The sequence below is a fragment of the Vulpes vulpes genome, chromosome 13, assembly GCF_048418805.1.
Source record: "Vulpes vulpes isolate BD-2025 chromosome 13, VulVul3, whole genome shotgun sequence".
In the NCBI taxonomy this organism is placed as follows: Eukaryota; Metazoa; Chordata; class Mammalia; order Carnivora; family Canidae; genus Vulpes; species Vulpes vulpes.
The window spans coordinates 56,046,953-56,067,242 of record NC_132792.1 but is presented as its reverse complement, the minus strand read 5'-3'; the positions used below and the strand labels follow the sequence as shown (position 1 = coordinate 56,067,242).

General features: G+C 35.0%; 1 protein-coding gene across 1 annotated transcript in view; it reads left to right on the top strand.

The window, feature by feature from the left end:
• The window catches only part of CRISPLD1 (cysteine rich secretory protein LCCL domain containing 1), a 45,115-nt gene extending 28,011 nt beyond the window's left edge, over positions 1 to 17,104 (top strand). The window contains exons 5-15 of the mRNA XM_026012729.2: positions 181 to 296; positions 1,007 to 1,107; positions 3,382 to 3,522; positions 3,689 to 3,749; positions 3,857 to 3,923; positions 4,132 to 4,262; positions 5,968 to 6,011; positions 6,105 to 6,177; positions 10,678 to 10,753; positions 14,285 to 14,415; positions 15,964 to 17,104. Of these exons, the coding sequence (XP_025868514.1) occupies positions 181 to 296; positions 1,007 to 1,107; positions 3,382 to 3,522; positions 3,689 to 3,749; positions 3,857 to 3,923; positions 4,132 to 4,262; positions 5,968 to 6,011; positions 6,105 to 6,177; positions 10,678 to 10,753; positions 14,285 to 14,415; positions 15,964 to 16,015 (993 nt within the window). The 3' untranslated portion in view covers positions 16,016 to 17,104. The remainder of the gene's footprint in view (positions 1 to 180; positions 297 to 1,006; positions 1,108 to 3,381; positions 3,523 to 3,688; positions 3,750 to 3,856; positions 3,924 to 4,131; positions 4,263 to 5,967; positions 6,012 to 6,104; positions 6,178 to 10,677; positions 10,754 to 14,284; positions 14,416 to 15,963) is intronic.
• The last annotated feature ends 3,186 nt before the right edge of the window (positions 17,105 to 20,290 follow it).

Below are 20,290 nucleotides of genomic sequence, written 5' to 3'. Positions count from 1 at the left end.
AATTGAAACACTTCCCAAAGTTTCAGGAAAAATATTCTTTTGACATTGCCTTGTTACATCGTGAATGATAAAGGTTCATTTCTCAAGTTCAGTTTTATACATTTCTCTCTGAGATATATTGTCTTATTTTGTCTCAGCCTACTTTTTCTGAGCCTTTTCTGAAAATTTCTCTTAATGTAGGTGGTGTGGGCAACAAGTAGCAGAATAGGCTGTGCCATTAATTTGTGTCATAACATGAACATCTGGGGGCAGATATGGCCCAAAGCTGTCTATTTGGTGTGCAATTATTCCCCAAAGTAAGTGGACAAAACATTACTTTTATATGTAAATTTTGCCTGACCACATGAAGTAACTTTATATTCTCAATTTTTTCTCATTTTCATTGTGAATTATTGAGTAAAATGTATTGTTTTAACTCTATTTGCTTAATATGGCAACAATTATGGTTGCCCAATGCATAAAATCTGCTTAAAAGGAATATAAAGATTGAAAATATGATCTTTGTGAAGACAGGAATTATATTTTTATGTCTTCAGTATTACTCATTACATTATTATATTACATAAATATTTTTAATACTTTGGATTTATTAGAGATAAAAAATGACAGATTAACTGAGAAATGTATTTTCACCTTTGTAAAGAGCATTGAATGATTATGTTTGAAAATATTACACCTGTACTTAGGGTCAAATCTAAGTCTCAGATCTCTTCATTAAAACAAATGGAATAGGGATGAATATTTCATAACAGAGCTTAGCATTCTGTAAAAGTTTAAATTTGTAATTTTTAACAGTATACATAGCATTTTACTTTGAATATTTTCAAAAGAATGAGGCAGCAGTTCATATATAAACCTAGTAACTGAAGGGACTCTGTGATGGAAGATATAAATGTTTTAAATCTATACATCAAAATCATTACTTAGAATATAGTAATATTTTACAGTGTCTTCTAAATGATTCTATATTAGACTACCTCTTAATAGAATGGATCATCTCTTTAAGGGGGAACTGGTGGGGCCATGCTCCCTATAAACATGGACGTCCGTGTTCTGCTTGCCCACCCAGTTTTGGAGGTGGCTGTCGAGAAAATCTGTGCTACAAAGGTATGTGCCGTTGAGTCATAATATCTGTGTGATTTATATTTTAATCCAGCATTTGTACTTAAAAGGCAAAAAGCATATTTAATTATTACATGAGGGCACTTGGATGGCTCAGCAGTTGAGCATCTCCCTTTGGCTCAGATCGGGATCCTTGGGTCCTGGGATGGAGCTCTACATCAGGCTCCCCGCGTGGAGCGTGCTTCTCCCTCTGCCTGTATCTCTGCCTCTCTCTCTGTGTGTCTCTCATGAATAAATAAAATCCTTAAAAAAACAGCAAATTATTATTACTATTATGTGTAAAGTTCCCAGAACTCTATTTGAAATATTTTGAAGCCATTTCAAATATTTTCAAAATAAAATATTTAGAAGTCTATCATTCCTAATATGTTCTTAAAGTTTCATCATTCTATCAGATAACCACTTCTTTTTTTTATTTTTTATTTTTTCAGATAACCACTTCTAATTCTACTTTGAAATTACCCCAGAGTGACAAATACATTTACATTTTTTAAAAATTTTACTTATTTATTCGAGAGAGAGAGAGAGAGAGAGAGAGAGGCAGAGACACAGGCAGAGGGAGAAGCAGACTCCATGCAGGGAGCCTGACGTGGGACTCAATCCCAGCACTCCAGGATCATGCCCTGAGCAGAAAAGCAGGCACTAAACCTCTGAGTCACCCAGGGATCCCCAAATACATTTACATTTTTAAAAACCACCTTAGTATGTTATTGACTAGAGTTATTTTTATAAGTGTCTTCAATTTTGAAGGATTTAGCAGTCTAATACAGTTTGGTTTTAGCACTTCAAGAGTTTTTGCCAAAATACCTATCCATGAATCTTACTAAATCATGCTCAATGAATTATACTAATTCTGTGTTCCTTACTACAGAATACATAATTTCTCATGCCAAAGTAACAAATTAAAAAGCTATAGTAGTATTGTAAAACTGTTGTAAAAGCAGTGCTCTGAAATGTATTTGACATGCCAAAATGTACATATAAATATGGTATCCTGTTTACAGCACACGAAGAGAAAACTTATATGACAAAGCTTTGTGATAATCCTGTCTTGTTGGGCATTCAGGTGAACATTTCTATTCCCTTGTACTTCTTTCGTCATTAACGACCAAATGGAGATTAAAGTAGACTGTTTTAGAAAATATGAATTAGGGACGCCTGGATGGCTCGGTGGTTGAGCCTTTGGCTCGGGTCATGATCCCGGGGTTCTGGGATCGAGTCCCACATTGGGCTTCCTGCAGGGACCCTGCTGCTACTTTGCCTATGTCTCTGCCTCTCTGTGTCTCTAATGAATAAATAAATAAAATCTTAAAAAAATAAATTAATGCAGCTTTTTTTTAGTATCCATAAAGAGATGTCTTTTTTCCTTGACGACCAAATACTCATTAGTATAATGAGATGAGAGGTAACAATTTATTTCACTCTGTTATATGAGCCATTTTTCATTCGTGGAAGCATTTTTCATTGTGTGTGTGTTTTTCTGTCTTCTACATCCCTAAACTTCCAGCCTAACTTGCCCCTTCACCAACAAACCCCTATTTTACTTAAAATTGACTCTCCTCTGAATTCATACTTCCCTTTTCTATGTTCTGAGTTCTTGGACATCCATGAAAATAACATACCTTTCCAAATTATTTCACTGTCAAAGCCTTGATATAAGTCAACCTGGAAAAAAATTAAATTCTCCATTGTTAAGTATAAATTTTTGCACATTAAGTTTCCTTCTAAAAGGGAAAAACTTTCCATGGAAACTGACATTGTAGTAAATTAAAAGCGCAAGCCTTCTTTAGGCTGAATTTCCTTTGGGAAGAATTTTAAATGTGACCCTTTTGAAAATTTTAAATGTGATCCTCTTAACAAAATGATTTCATTTGGGAAACTGCATTCAAATACACTAAGCACACAAATAGTTCATTAGATCACTGTGTAGACTAAATGGTACCATTATGAAAGGCAATCACTGATACCACTTTCAAATATAAAGCGAGTTTAGAAATGACTCCACTTAATGTTAGCCCATAGAAGCATAAATGATTCAAGAGTTCAAACCTTATCCATGTATTTCATGTATTCCAATGCAGTAGACCACCTGAAGTCAACACCAGTGTCAAAAACTATGAATTTTTCTAGTTTTAAATGTTACACAGCCATAGACTGTGTATATCACTATCATTGGTATATGATTAGGTATATCATTATTTGATAATTTGTGCACATTTCAGATGAGTTCACAGTTCTTCAATCCTTTCTCTCTAACAGAAGGCTCAGACAGATACTACCCTCCTCGAGAAGAAGAAACAAATGAAATTGAACGGCAACAGTCCCAAGTCCGTGACACCCACGTTCGGACAAGAGCAGATGATAGTAACAGAAATGAAGTCATAAGCACACAGCAAATGTGTAAGGCCTCTGCAGTATTTACACAAAATTTAAAGTTGACATAGATGGCATCTGCAACTGTATTTTATTAATTGGGGATGGCAAAAGCTTGACATTAGATTATCTGTGATGAACAACAACAGCTTTTACATTATCTAAATTATTTTGGTATTTTTCTCTTTTTCAGCCCAGATTGTTTCTTGTGAAGTAAGATTAAGAGATCAGTGCAAAGGAACAACCTGCAATAGGTAATGTTTGTTATTGATTCTCAAAATTACCTGAAAAAACATAAGAGAGACTTTCATTTTACACTGACATAGAGAAACTAAATTTTATTCCAACTTCTTTCATTTAGATATGAATGCCCTGCTGGCTGTTTGGATAGTAAAGCTAAAGTTATTGGCAGTGTACATTATGAAATGGTAAGTACGATAAATACAATGATCCCGGAATAGGATCTTTTTTTATAATATTTGATTTTTTAAATGCAAAAATAACAATTTATATAAGTATAGATATTTTGCTCAGATATGTTCATTTAATTTAAAGTCATGTAAATAGTAATTAGTTGTGTCCTATGCAGAACTCTTAACATCTTAATATCCTTCTCTTCCTTTTTTTCTCTCCAAGCAATCCAGCATCTGTAGAGCTGCAATTCATTATGGTATAATAGACAATGATGGTGGTTGGGTAGATATCACTAGACAAGGAAGAAAACATTATTTCATCAAATCCAACAGAAATGGTGTTCAAACAATTGGGTAAGTACCCAAATGACCTGTTGGATGAGATGATTTTAAATTGTAATAATGAGTTGGCAGATTCTTTCAGAGCCAAGCATAGAAGAATTTATAGAGAAGTTGGTAATTGTCAAGGCTCATTTGAGCTCTGTAATTTCCAGACAAAAAGGAGCCAAAGTATGTAAATTTAGAGTTGAACAGTTTTACTGATAAAGAACATGTTAAAGCTCCACATTTTGTGGAGTTTCATTAAGAATGTACAAGTTACAGTTTTTCCTGATGTGAAGCAACAGATTATTCAGCTGTGAAAGAAAATACTCCAGAGAAGGCTCATTGATTTGCATATTTTCCTTGCCCTCCTTATGGAAAATGGTTTATTTTATGCAACAGTAACTTTGTTAATGAGTTAGATTAATAGGTAGAAGAGCATTCTGAAAAGTTCTCTAAATATGTCATATACATGTACCCTTGTCCATCTCAATGTAATTTAACTCAACATAAAAGCATTAACTTTTGAAATGTTTCTTGTATTAAATATATGAAACATATTTTAGAAGACTACATATTTTGATATATACTCTATAGAAATTAGAACAATGTGGCCTTTTGAAATAGCTTTGTAGTGTTTTTCTTCTATGTAAAAAAACAAACTTTGAGCCTCATATGGAATGGCTTAAGATATATGACATAGTTTCTTTTAAGTATAGAATTGCATGAAACTCCACAAGTAGAGGATTCATAATGATAAGAAAGAATTTATTAAAAACCTTTACAGATTTGGTGGAATGACATTCAATGTATACAATTTTGTTCAAAGGCTTTATGTGTGGTTTTAGTCATTAGCGATTACTTTAAGTGAAACTTTATAGAAGCATTTATTGATTAGATTAGTGATTCAGCAGACATTTATTAATTGCCTTCAACAAATAATTAAAGTTATTAGCTTTAGTAAACCAAACACTGGGTGTTGGATTAAGGACTATTTATCCTATTTATTGTTTTTGTGTGAACTTAGTTTTTTATTGTATTTATAACAGAAACTGTTGAAATGTGAAGAGTGTGTCATTCAAATACTATCACAAATAAGCCTTAGTAATAGATATTTTTCTGAAAATCTGGGTATAAATAAACCAATTAAAATTTGGATATATAATAGCTTACCTGTTCTTCTATCCCTGCTTTTTAATGATGCACGATGCATATAATGGGGAGTTCATTCATTGTAGATATTTTACAAGATACTTGGGGGAACAAAAATGTGAATAAAACACGCTCCTTTAAGGTACTGATGATTCAGTAGTCTTTTCACAATACTACCTTGTATTTACTATTGTGAGAGATTAAATAATTTAGTTCTATGGTGACAGAATTTGTATGTTTAGAGTTCTAATTTTAACTTTAAAAATTTTAATTAAAACAAGTATGTAGATATAAATCTGTGTGGTTTTATGCTGTTATTTATACATTTTGGGATTGATCATGAGAAGAGACCATTCTCCAGTATCAAGAATGATTAATTTGGTTGGCATTGATTTGGTTCCTACTTGAAGATAATATCAACTTAGTTTAAAATAGATGATGCAATCTTATACTGCTGCTTATTTATATATTTAAGTAAGAATGCTCCAGGAGAAACAAAGTATTCATAGACCTAAATAATACCAGAAGTTACGTTGATGATGATTCATTTAAAAAATGATTGACATCTTTATATTTTTATCTTCAGCAAATATCAGTCTGCTAATTCCTTCACAGTCTCTAAAGTAACAGGTTAGCACTTTTTTAAATCTTATTTTCTTAAGACCATGTTGCATGTTATTGTTACCAAAGATTTGCTTACTGTTTCCTGTTTCAACTCTTCAGTCCAGGCTATCACTTGTGAAACAACTGTGGAACAGCTCTGTCCGTTTCATAAGCCTGCTTCACATTGTCCAAGGTAATGTTTTCTAAATTTTCTCATTCTTCTTGACCAGTGAATATACATGGATGGGGCTCTTACTCTGTGATTCCTGTTTTTGCCTGGAGTTCAGCTGTCTGCAGATATGAAAGGTATTTAGTCTTGAGCTGGGAAGCAGAAGGGAGCAGTTGTTCATCACAAACTTCTGCACTCTAGGCACTTCAAGTCTGCTTTCTGCAAATACCAGAGTGCTTTTGGCTCTCTCCTACTACCAGGGCTGTGGGTATACTCTGTATGTTCACCTGTGCCATGAAGACTTGTTTTAGTCTGCTCAGGCTGCTCTTACAAGATATCACAGACTGGGTGGTATAAAAAATAGAAATTTATCTTTACCTAACTCTGGAAGATGGAAGACTAAGATCAAGGTGTTGGCAGGTTTGGTTTCTTCCAAAGCCTCTCTCCTTGTTGCAGATGGCTGCCTTGTCCTCTGTGTTCTCACAAGGCAGGAGAGTTAGGGATGGAGAGAAAGAGAGGCAAAGACAGAGAAGGAGAGAGAAGACTCTCCTTTCCTGGAATCAGGATGATCTCATTTAACCTTAATTAACTCCATAAGGGCCCATTTCCAAATACAGTCACATTGGGACTTGGGCTTCAGCATATGAATTTGGAGGGACACCAACATTTGGTCTATCACAAGTCATTACTACAACACCTACAATGATGTAACATATTTTTAAGCATTACCATCCAGTTCCTAAATTGGATAAATTTAAGTGTGATTGGTAAGTCAAAAAGCCCATCTTCTGCCTTTCTTTTATTTTTGTTTTGTTTACTATTTTTGTGAAAATTATAATAGAGTTTATCTACTATACAATAGTGGAAAAGTACTTCATTTATCTTGACCTCACAAAGGTGAAAATTGTTAGAAGTATTATGGCCATAAGTCATAACCATACATAGGAAAGACGAAATACGTCTTTTCATATCCAGGATAGAAATAATTCTATCCATACTTCCTCCATTAATTCCAAGAAAGCACATGATAATTCCAAGAACTAGTAGTAAGATTTAGAGATAGAATTGTAATTGATAAACTGTAGTTACTAAAAATGGAGGGAACTCACTTTTTTGTGGAAAAGTTTATTTTGGAAAAGCTTCATCACTTAGCTTTTAAAGATAAAGCAGTGTTTTGCTTAAAGAATGAGAATGGTTGTTCATAAGGTAATAAAAGACGATGATATAAAAAGTAGTTACTACTTACAAGTAGGTGAAGCTGGTAAATTCTACCATTAAGATATGCTGAAAAAACAAACCCCAAATATTTTAGAATCATCCATTTATAAATATTTAAAATACCTGCTATATGCAGTGTGCTACTAGGCCATACCTCTGCCATGTGAACAGGCTTATGAGGACCAAATAGTAAGTAAAATCTCTGTAGAGCTTCACAGCATAAAGCTTCCTTCTAGTAGATGCTCAGTAAATGGTTATTTTAATATCTGTGGAATAATTTATGGCAACATTCTTTCAAAAGAAATAAAAATCACTGATGTAAAATATTGATAAATGTTTTGTATTTCTTTGGTTTCTCCAGGAAGGGAAATATTTCCCCAAGAGAGAAATTTTTAAAACTAAATTTAGTCGTGGTGCCTAGGTGGGCAGTTGGTTAAGCATCCAACTCTTGATTTCCACTCAGGTCATGATCTCAGGGTAGTGGGATTGAGCCCCATACTCAGCATAGAGTCTGCTTGGGATTCTCTCTCTCTCTCTCTCTCTCTCTGTCCCTTTGCCCCTCCCCTTGTGTGTGGGTACTCATAAATAAATAAATAAATAAATGCAATCTTTAAAAAATTAATCTTACCTCATACTGTTATCAACACAACAAATTGGTAGAAGTATGAATTATACATAATTTTGACCTTGTAGTAGTCTGGAAAGTCTCCCTCCTGTTTTCTTTTAAAGTCTAGTAAAACAAAGGGTTGTCTTTTCTTTTCTTATATAGAATTTTTAATAGTTTCATAAATTATGCATGCTATAATGGTATTATTTATATAACAGTTTATAACTTTTAGGGAACCATCTGGTTGGTACATCTGTTTCAGAATTTCATATAACTTAAATAAGTTGGGACATAAATCTTGGAGAAAATGCCAAGAGCAAATACATGAAAGGAAATTAGCTCAAGACGAGGATGAAGAAACAATATTTACCTGTACAGTTGTGTCCTTGAGAGATTCCCTAGCAGGCAAATAGCGCCGAATAAGCAATCTCTATTATTTAATACCATAGCCCTCTAAATATCATATGTTTTGTGTGTGTTACTAGAAATCTTTTTTTTTTCCTTGCCTGGGGATGGGGGCACAGAGAGGAAGGGCAGAAATCATATCCTGATTTACATATATTTATAAAGAACTCTATCTTTGAAACTTATTGAGTGTTCAAGATGTAAAAGCAGGTGTCATTAAAATGTATCAAAATTTTTATTCAAAGCTTATAAGGATTGAGTTGTGTATAAAGGAACGTGTACCAGGTCACTATCTGCATTCTCAGAAGTACATAATAAGGTGCTAAAACCAGGGAGTAGAACACAAGCAAGTAAAAATCTCCTTCGGTCTTTGACCTGAACTTGCCTAAGTGGAAGCTAACTCAGTTTGGAGCTACTGACCTTTGCCTCTCACAAACTAAGTGCTAAGTATAGTCAAGGTAGAGCTTGCACAGTGTGATCCTAAAGGCAGAGCAGATGATTTTATGACTACAGGATGGATAGTGAATGCCCAGCTGTTCTCAAACACCTGGAAGAAACATTGCAGTCAACGGGGACAACATTCCTCCTATAGAAATCCCCACAGCATCTTTTATAAAAGTCAGCTCTTTAGGTTATAAAAACTCAGACTCATTTATTATTTATATTTAAATGGTGCTAGTTTAGTTGTTATAAGAAACGTGTATATGCTAAAGTGTACAATGTTATATAAATTTTAGAAATAAGAAATGTAGCTATTTCTTTTTTTATTTTAAATATTTTATTTATCTGATAGAGAGAAAGAAAGAGAGAAAACATGAGCGTGGGGTGGGGAGGGGTGGCAGAGGAAGAGCTGAGAAGCATACTACTCCTGGAGCATGGAGTCCAATATGGGGCTTGATCCCAGGACCCTGGGATCATGACCTGAGCTGAAGACAGACACTTAACCAACTGAGCCACGCAAGGGTCCCAAAATGCAGCTATTTCTTAAGAGCTATCTTAAGAACGAGTTGCTTCAATTGGAAAAGGTAGTTACAATTGAAGTTTTTTTGGAATAGTTTTGGGAAAATGAATGATTCCTTTATCACACAGGATTTTCATGTAGTCATTTTGTTGAGACTGATTTACTACTTACTAAAATGAATTCTGTTTTTTCCAGTTGTAATTTTTAATTTCTTTTTAGTTCATGAGTGTCTGTGTATCTGTATGTATGTATGAATTAGCCCATTGCTAAAAAAAAGTTCCACTTGATAGCTTCTTAAACTCTTGGAGTGAGTTTTTAAACATGTAATTGTTTGAACAGTGATAATTGGACCCTGTGTTTAAATAAAAGGCCTTTGGATATGTTTTTTAAATGAGCTAAGCCAATCAGATATCAGTAAGGCAGTAGGGTATCTGGAGAAAGAATATTCCATGCAAAGGAAAAGATAAGTGCAAAAACTATTTTTGTACATTTGAGAAATAACTATTAGGGCAGTATGACTGGATCTGGGGGAGAAAGTGGAAGAGGAAGATATAAGATCAGAAAGGTAGTGGGGGAACAGGATATGCAGGGTTTATTGGCTATTTTGTAAAGATCTTGTCATTTATTCTGAATAAGATGGAAAACCACTGGAGTATTTGGAGCAGAGGAATGATATGCTTGGACCTGTATGCTTTAAGTAGGGGGATAAAAGAATAGACGGGGCAAGGTTGGAAGCAAGATCATAGGAGAACCTATAGTGGTAAGCTAGACACCAGATGATAAAGACTAGAGTTTGAAATGGTTATGAGGGTTAGTAGATATATTGAATAAGCAATAGGACATGCAAATTTGGAATTAAGAGGTCTTGACTGAAGGTATAAATTTGGGAATCAATTATTTATCATCATAATTAAAACCACATACCAGAGATGTGAACACAGAAGAAACTATAAAATGTATGAGGCAGACAATGAGTCAAGTTTTTCAAGTTATCTGTTTACCAATTTCTTACAGACACGTTGGAAACCAATTCCCAGATACTCTGAGATGCACCCTGATGTTTCTTTCTGCTTAATCCCTAAATTAGAAAGCTTCCTGTCTAAGTTAAAAAAGAAAAGAACACATTTGTGCCAAAAGCCAGAAGTGGGTAAATTAAGCAGAAGCAATTGCATATACTGCCTGGCTTGTAAAATTGACCTATTTCAGAAGAAAAAAAAGATGAGAAGGGTTGAGAATGCTGCTACCTATTGTGCGTGCCTGTTTGTGGCCTTACTAGTAAGAATGACTGAAATAACTAGCTACTTAAAATATATATGTGTATTTTGTTTTTCAGAGTCTACTGTCCTCGTAACTGTATGCAGGCAAATCCACATTATGCTCGTGTAATTGGAACTAGAGTTTATTCTGATGTAAGTATCCTAATTTATGCAGCTCTGTCTTCATGTATATATATATGTATATATACATTTAAATGTATGTATGTACATTTATACATAGAATAAGAGAACAGATTCTATGTTGATAGACATTCTCAGAGAAGCTGGTCAGCAATAACACTGAAAGTGACAATCCTTTTGCAATTATGAGTGCATAATAATTTGTTTTTACTATATTTTTCTTTATATCCTACCCATACATTGTACATCAGACACTTACTAAACAGTACAGAGACATCCTTCCGAAGGAAAAGTTCATTTTGCTTTTTTAAATCTTACTTTTGGTTCTTCAGTAATTTGCAGTGTTAACTTGATAATTAAGAAATCGTCAATGTATAAACAATATCTTTCTCTGCCAAAGGAGCAGTTAAGTAGCATATAATCAATCACATATAATATGTTAAAATACTTACAAAAGGAAACCACTTGAGAAGATGTTGTAATAGACAACATTACGGAGTTGGACAAGGATAATTAGCTGGGAGGGCTTCAGTATGGACAAGTGCTCTTTGAACCAGAATTCAAGTATGGGTTGATAAACTGGATGAGGGACACATTCTAGGTGGGATGAATGGCATCTACAAAGACTGAGAAGTGACAGCAGGTGAGATGCATGCATAACACATAGATTTGCTTATCTCTGAGCGGGTGATCAAAGGGACTGCAGCCAATTTTGTGTGAGGGATGGTGGGGGTCTGGGTCTTGAAACATGTAAAGGGAGAGTTCTGAATGCATGGTGAAGAGTTTAGATTTTATGTGGCAGACATTTAAAAAAAAATGACAAATTCCTAAACCAGAGAGTTGCAAAAACCAATTCAGGAAATACATTCTTGAAGCATATATGCAATAGAGTACTATGGAAATAGGTTTGTGAAAAGAGGCCCGAAATAGTATTTACCACCTTATTTCTGTTGGTGAGTTCATTGAGGTCAGTTTTTTGTTTTTAATTCAGCTTTAGCTCTGAAATTTTCTCCACATCTGAATCCCTCCCAGACTTCAGCTTTGCACTTATCTGCAGCTGAAATGTCTTGCTGGTATCTAATTTATTAGTCCTCATGTTGTGCTTATCTTGTCTTTCTGTTAGTTAAAATCATGGTCATTCTTCACATCCTAAATTATTGCCACTTCCTCTGTGGAATGTATTGCGGGATCTCCTAATACATATATAATGTAGCCTGTCTTTCAACCCCTATGACTATTTTTTTCCTGTTAGCACTTAGCTGATTCTGTTAGTGTTATGATTGTTTCTCCATCTCTTTTATTATTTTGAAGTTCCTTGAGGGTGACAGCTGTGCAATTTGTGCACCACTTTTTCATCAACAATTTGATGTGTGCCAGCCTGTGAACAAGACATAATTACATCCTGCCTTAACAAACTTAGAGAACACAGTGACATTAGAAATTAAGCACATACCTTGCACATAAATATGTTAAAAAAAAAGGTACAAAAGAAAAGAAAAAAAAGGTAAATGTACATGAATAAGCCTATCTAGAATCATCAGAGATTTCAAAAGGAATTATTCTTTTTAGATTGTCCCTTTAGTCATGCCTGGTGAAAATCTTTCAAAATATCCTATACACTTCTATGCTTATAAGCCATCTATTTTTCTAGAGTTAATGTTTTGTTAGAACTTACATCTTGAGATCATTTTATCTTCCTACTTAGTGCAGTGCATAGGTGATTATGTATTATTATGCAATGCAGAGTTGATTATGTATTATTATGTAGATCCTTTTAAGAGTAAGTTGGAAATACAAAGATTACTATTATGTGTGGTCAGCACAGAGTCAGATGGAGATTCAGCCATTAACTGCCAATCTTTCTACCCACCACAAAATACATGATCTCTTTAAATACAAGATATGGAAAGATATCTTCTTTCTCCATCCCTCCCCACTTTTCTCTCTGTCTCTTTCTGTTTACATGGCTACAACTTGTACCTTCTATTCCTTTGAACTTTTCTCATTTGTTAGAAATAAAGTTAATTTCCGAATTCATTAAAAATGTTTCAGTGTTCTCACAGATAAATTTTTTTTCATGATATATTAATTCTTACGAAGTGCGGCGTAAAAAGAAAACCTCTTCTGACCTTTGAACTCAAATAGGAATGCCTGCTGACTGCATAGTTATGGGCAAAACAATAGTTTCAAAACATATTAAGTGCTTGGATTTAGTGAATGTTATATCTAAGCACTTTTATTGCCTTAGGGAAAATGCTGATAATACTCTTTTAACAGAACAATACTGAAATGTGTACAGAATTATTTTTAACTTCATCTACTATGAACCATATTGGATACAAACATTAATTCAATGAGGGACTTTAAACTGAATAAAATGCCTCCTCAGAGTAAGGATACGAGGTTTTAGATATATGGTATTTTGTGATATAGCAAAAACATGAAAAGGATTAAACAGCTTGGCATTCAGGCTCTCTGATCTAATAAGTTCTGACTGATGCCACAAAGTTCAGAGCACAGTAATAAAGCAAGGTCATGTAAGATGCACATGCTTATGTGAACATAAAAAAAGCACATTAAGTCACTCACATGTTCATAGAGATAAAAAAAGAACACACCAGTGGGATCAGAAAAGACCCCTCGGATATGAGGGGTATTGTTTTCTACCGAAACAGTTCAAGTGTTTCATTTTGTGGGATTTCCTCAGGCTGTATTCAGCTATTGACAAATTTCAGTAGAACATTAGGATTAAAGCAAATGTCAAAATCTGGAAAAGACTTTAATGGGGCAAAGGAAAAGAGTCGACTTCTAGAAATCCATAGACCTGAAAATTATTTTCTCTTCCGTAGAAATCCAATTCAGTTAAGACTATATAACTGGTACAAATAATCATAGCACTTTCCTAGTACTTTATATCCGACCCTTTAAACCAGGATGATAGATGTTGCAAATAAAGATAAGAAGCTATGATTGTTCTTTATATTTTTCTTCTTGGGCAAATTTTCTCTGAGTAGATTATATTATTTCATAGAAGAAAACTCCCCATTTAACATATACCTGTATTTTGGAAAAGGGACCGTAAAGATATACAGAGCTATGATCTGTTTCTAAGTCAAAACTAAACATAAATGAGGTACAGGTAATAAGCCTGTAAACATTTGGTCACAGTGACTCTAGTTGGGACTAGCAAGGCTGAAATTTAAGAATGATAAATAGGCCCTTCAAGAGATGAAAGAGGCAAATTTGCATCTGATTGCTTCATTTCAGAAAAAGCCTGCTATTTGTAAAGGCAAGTGTTTGTTAGATTAAATGATGAAGGGATTTTGCCATTGTAGCCACCCTTAAGATCTGCTTCAGACTTGTTCAGAATTTGCTTTAACTTTGTGACTTTTGAAACATTCCTTTATGCACAAAACATCAACCTGTAACTGCTGAATATCCATATAGAGACAAGTGTCAGTGTCTTCAGCCTAATAGGAGAGTAGGCAGGGTAAGTTCAGCAGGAATTTCCTAATAACGAAAAGATTTTTCTCATCCCCTCAGCTGTCCAGTATCTGCAGAGCAGCAGTACATGCTGGGGTGGTTCGAAATCATGGTGGTTATGTTGACGTCATGCCTGTGGACAAAAGAAAGACTTACACTGCTTCTTTTCAGAATGGAATCTTCTCAGAAAGGTAAAATTTAAAATGTACACATGTATTTTATATATTTAGAGTCTCTCTCTTTCCTTCTCTCTCTCTTTCTCCTTCCACACACACACACCCCTTTATGCTCACTTTATAACCAACTCATTTTAGTATGGGTTTGGAGTTATGTGGCTGCGTCAATGTGTTTCCTTTGCATACTGTGTAAATAGTTGGTCTTCCAGGGATGGGAGAAGCTGTAGTACCAGAGGTGCCTGTCTCCTACAGGCTTGTAAAAATCAACATGAAAATCGGATTATTAGTCAGAACCACTCTTTTGTTAATTGATTTTATAATACAGAAATTTCTTTCATCCTCTTTGGATTTTCTAGATTAGTTTTTATATGTAATTCTTTCTAGGTGAGCAGGGCACTGGATATTTCTCTAATCCAGTTATATGACAAAGTGTTTGACAAAAGAATGAGTCTGATTTTCCCCAGAACCATATTCTCTCTTTTTTTTTTAAAGATTTTTATTTATTTATTCATGATAGAGAGAGAGAGAGAGAGAGATCAGAGACACAGGCAGAGGGAGAAGCAGGCTCCATGCACCGGGAGCCCGACGTGGGATTTGATCCCGGGTCTCCAGGATCGTGCCCTGGGCCAAAGGCAGGCGCTAAACCGCTGCGCCACCCAGGGATCCCCCATATTCTCTTTTTGATTGAAGTTGGATATCTAGTATTACATAAATGAATACCTTCTGGTCATCTCATATTATTCAGTCCATTAGTATTATATATTTTAGTGGTTTAGGAAAATTCATATGACTTACTTTATCAAGTATCTTTAAAAAGTTAAGAGCAAAGAACTATACACATTTTTCAAATCATTTGTACATGGGGAAGTAACATTAACTTTCATGTATATTGTATAGATACTGAAAAATCCCTAACTTTTAGATGTTTACTGGGTTATTTAAAATTGCCAGTGGAGGTTTTATATATACAGTAGTTTCTCTAAAGGATACTGAAGGATATGCTTTGCAGGGTATCTAGATTGCCTTCCACATAACCATCTGAGTGCCACCGTAAAAAAAAAAAAGACAGCTTTGCATTTAGCATCTGTTAATCTGGGAAATTCATAGTAGGTGCTCAAAAATAATAGTACTCTAGAATATTGCTTAAGTATCACTATCCTCTTAACTTGCAGTAAAGTTTTAACCATATTGGTCAGTTTTAAACCTGGATCTCAATATTCCCCCAGTAAAATGGAATAACAGCTGCTGAACTCTGCTTTATTAAAATCAAAGGTGGTAATTCAGGAAAACATGATCTGGAATCTGTTAAGTTCTATATAAAATACTATTATTACCACTGTGCATCTTAAATTTTAGTAAACTTACAGCCCAGTATAGAGCCAAGATTTAAAGAATTATGTCATCCTCACTCAAGCTTTCCAATAACTATAAATTATAGTAGCCTAAGAAAGTTGGCCATCTGGATTCATAGAGCTGCTTTCTTGACTGTCGTAAGTAAGCATGATTTATTTGGAGGATTATGTGTGGAGGTGACATCAGTATACTTTCTGTATTTTTTTGCAGTTTACAGAATCCTCCAGGAGGAAAGGCATTCAGAGTATTTGCTGTTGTGTGAAGTGGAACACTTGGAAGAGGATCCTAAAGACTATTCCAAATGCCATATTTCTAAAGTTTGTATAAAATTGTAACATTACTGTACAGAAGATATCAACTATTTTCAGCCCCCCCCCCAAAAGTGCCAAATGCATATAAATCTTGATAGATAAATTCTGTAAAAATTAAACATGGGACAGTATTAGCTTTGGGGAAAGTAATGAATATGTAATGGTTTTAGAAATCCTGTGTTAAATATTGCTATATTTTCTTAGCAGTTATTTCTATAGTTAATTACATAGTCTTGATTGTTCTACATTTCATGTGTTATTTTATATGGTGCTTTGTATATGCCACTAATAAAATGAATCTAAACATTGAATGTGAATGGCCCTCAGAAAATCATCTGGTGCATTTAAAAAAAAACAACTCTTGAAAAATGAAAGGAACCATATTATCACATTTTCCCCAGTTCAATACTATGCCATTACCTACTCCAAATAATCTGAAATTGGGAAATTGTTTTCCACTTAATACCTGTATAGTTTTTCTCTTCTGTTAAGTTTAGGCAGATCAAATATTATGTCCTAATATTGCACTTCTTATTTTGTATAAAATAATACCTTGATATCCAAATGAATCTATTAAAATGTTTGATTCCTTGGGAATGGCTTTAATAGTAAGTGGAATGCGTTATTTGTTTCCTTGGTAGAGTAGTGGTATGGAAACATTCCTAGTGATAATATTGTAAATCTAGGGTTAAGCACAGGCAGCCAGAGCTTTCTATGTATTGTTCAAAGTGAGGTCACACATTTTTCTTTTGTATCCTGGCAAATACTCCTGCAGGCCAGGAAGTATGATAGCAAAATTTTAACAAAGATAAACTAATGTATTGCATCACCATTGCCACTGATTTTATTAATGGTAAATGGCCTTGTGTATAAATATTGCCATATTATGGTACCTATGATGGTGATATATTTGTTTCTATGAAAAATGTATTGTGCTTTGAGACTAAAAACCTGTAAAATGTTAATTTTGGTATTTTTTTTTCTGCTGGTGAATTTACTCTTTCCCTGTAAACATATTAAAAGTAATCATGTTCAAAATATTATTTTTAGTCCCCTTTATTCCTTATTTTGATTTAGAAATAATTTTAAATTAAAATTATTGTAAGTCTTTTAAATTGGGGTTATTGACATTAATATGATTAATATCCTTAATACTAGAAGTCTGCAAAGCCAACTTGATTATTTAGGTGTTTGTAATGAAAGAGAAGACAATCACTTATTTAGATGCATCAGGTGAAAATTTGAATAAAACGAGGAAAGACTAAAGGATGTAAAGTAATTTTTTAAAATTGACAAGGCAATAAATACTTCATATATTTTCAGAAAATAAATGACTACGTGTTTAGGATCAGTTAAAAGGGAGATAAATTGCATACAGGCATCTGGAAAAACAAGAGAGCTGAATAATGGAAAAACAAGAGAGGCTCATATAGACCTTGCTGGAGACTAAATGGTAAAGAAATAATATCATGATCATTTATCAAGCACTGGCCAGAAATTAAGTGGTTCAAAATTTGGTAGTCAAAACTTAAGCATTTGTAGCTTAAAAAAATAAAAATTTAAAGCAGATCTGTGGGAACATTTTTTCCCAAAAGACACATTACACCTTCTTAAATAACATGATTGAAATGAAAACTTTACCCATATTCATCTTCTGCTCCCCATTGTTTCCCCCTCCCAGTGGGGAAGCCCTATATTTTCTTGTCAGTATAAAGATTCTCATAAATGTCCTTAGTTTAGATGCTCATCATAAATTTCCTCTACTATTACATTGTCTCCAACTGGAGCCTCATTTAGTTTCTTTCCATTCCTTTGCAATCCATCTTTAATTTTTTCACTGGAATTACTCTGTTTCCTATTTCGGAAAATCAAATCATCTTATAAAAACATTTAAGAACCCCTGTAGTCTTGTATATATTGCTTACCTATGCTTTTGTACACAAGATGCAGCCTTGAGTAAATTATTTAACTTTCTACACTCTAATTACCTCATTTGAAAAATGGAAAGAATAATACCTAATAGGGATTGCTCTAAGAATTAATTGAGATATTATGCACAATGTACTTAACATCAAACACTAGTATGCAATCAATATATGTTAGTTCTTCTTATTAATATAATTTCTGTTGTTATTTACCTTGGGGAAACTATGTATCTGGCATCCTACACTACTGATCTTTCACACTTAAAGTGAAATCCTCTAGGAATTTTCCTGCAATTCTCCTGGTAAGAATTAAATAATGCTTCTTTATTATGCCCTTTTAATTTGACCATACAAATTTTTAGATTTTTGCCCTGTATTATATTTAGTTCTTTAAACTTAAGGATAAGCTCCTTGAGAATTGTAACAGTTATCTTTTTACCCCAGAGATACAATGATTTTTACATTTTATAAATGGTCAAAATTGCTAAATGAATATTCCAACAGTTCTTAATTTTATTCTTGATGACATAAATGAATATTGTTTCATATTATCACAGCAGAAGATACTATAGCTAATGAAAGTAGCTCATTGATGAACATTCTAAATGTGGACATAAGACAGAGGTCAATGCTTATAAAATAGTATTAACATTATTGTTTCAACTTTTACAGTTTACCAGACCATGTGTTATTTCTTTAATGTTCTGCATCTAATAAAAGTGATCTGTGTATTTCACACAAAGCAGAATTCTCCAAGAAGATTTCTCTCCTCATGTGTTAGATAATTGGCTCATTGTAATGTATGCTTTTCTATTCAGTATTATATTTTGCAATATTGAGTTCAATATTTGGAGATATTTTAGTATTTCAATATCTGCATCTAATAAAAGTGATCTGTGTAATGTATACTTTTGTATTCAATATTATATTTTGCAATATCGAGTTCAATATTTGGAGATATTTCAGTATTTCAATATCTGCATCTAATAAAAGTGATCTGTGTATTTCACGCAAAGCAGAATTCTCCAAGATTTGTCTCCTCATCTGTTAAGATAATTGGCGCATTATAATGTATGCTTTTCTATTCAATATTACATTTTGCAATATTGAGTTCAATATTTGGGAGATATTTCAATATTTTGAAATACTGAGTTATCTAGCACTTCTAAAATGGTTTTAAAAGAACCGTAAACTCTTGAACATAGTGAGCTAAACAAACAGAGCTACCTGTTTTGCAAATGTACCAAACTTCAGATTTGGAGTTCAAACTAATGTGCTGCACGAAGAATCATATTATTTAGGTTGACTTAAAACAGTTATCCGAGGTGCTATTTCAACGCTGGCATCATAATTTTCAGAACTGAAGAAATAATTCAGCCAAATAATGTGATCGTTTCAGTAATATAATAGAATTGAAGGCTAAATTAGATCAGTTTCAATTTTTTAAAAGCACCCGGGCGCTGCCACTGTGTCTCTGGATGCAGTCCGGAAAGGTGATCACGTCACACTCCGTAAGGCCCCGCGGCCTTGACACCTGTCCGTCGACTGCAATCCCCACGCGCCTCCCTGTAGCGCTGGTTGCCCGCGCTGGCTTCTGGGATCCGGGGAGCGTGGGCTCTGAGGTATCGCGAGATCTGGCGTTCGTGGCTTTAGCGCTTCCGTCGCAGCAGGAGGAGGAAGAGGGAACCTCGCAGCTCTGAGTGTTCAAGTTGGCGCCCTCGGGCGGCCCTTGCTCTTCGCAGCGCACGCAGATCCTGCAAGTTCCCGGGAAGCCTGAACGCGAAGTCGGCAAGCACCGCGCGTGCGCAGTCGCTATGCTGGCACCCCCCGACCCCGCCCACCCCTGGGCCCGGGGTTCCTACTCCTGTGTCCCCCTCGCCGCGTGAGGCCGCCGCGTGAGCCAGAGGCGCGGGGCAGGCGCGCAGGCCCGCGGTGGAAGTCGGCTCCCCCAGGGGCCCCTCGGCCCACTTCCCGACAGCGCCCTGTGGGAGCGATCTGGCCGCAGGGCAGCGGGCATCCTGGACCTCGGCGGGGCGGCTCGGTGTGTTCCGCGGACGTCGCACCTGTGGCCCGCTCCGCCCTCCGCCTCGGGAACCAGGTCGGGCGCCGGCGCGGCCTGGACCTGGCAGTAGTCAGACCCCAGGCCCCGTATCTGCACGTGGCTGAGAGGTGAGTGTCCATTTTCGAGCTGTTGAGTACAAAGGACCTTTATGTTAATTGAAAGAACTCCACCAGAAGTTTTTAATTGGCTTCACTTATCATACGTGAAAGGAAGAAAAGAATCGGAGAGTGTTGTTACTG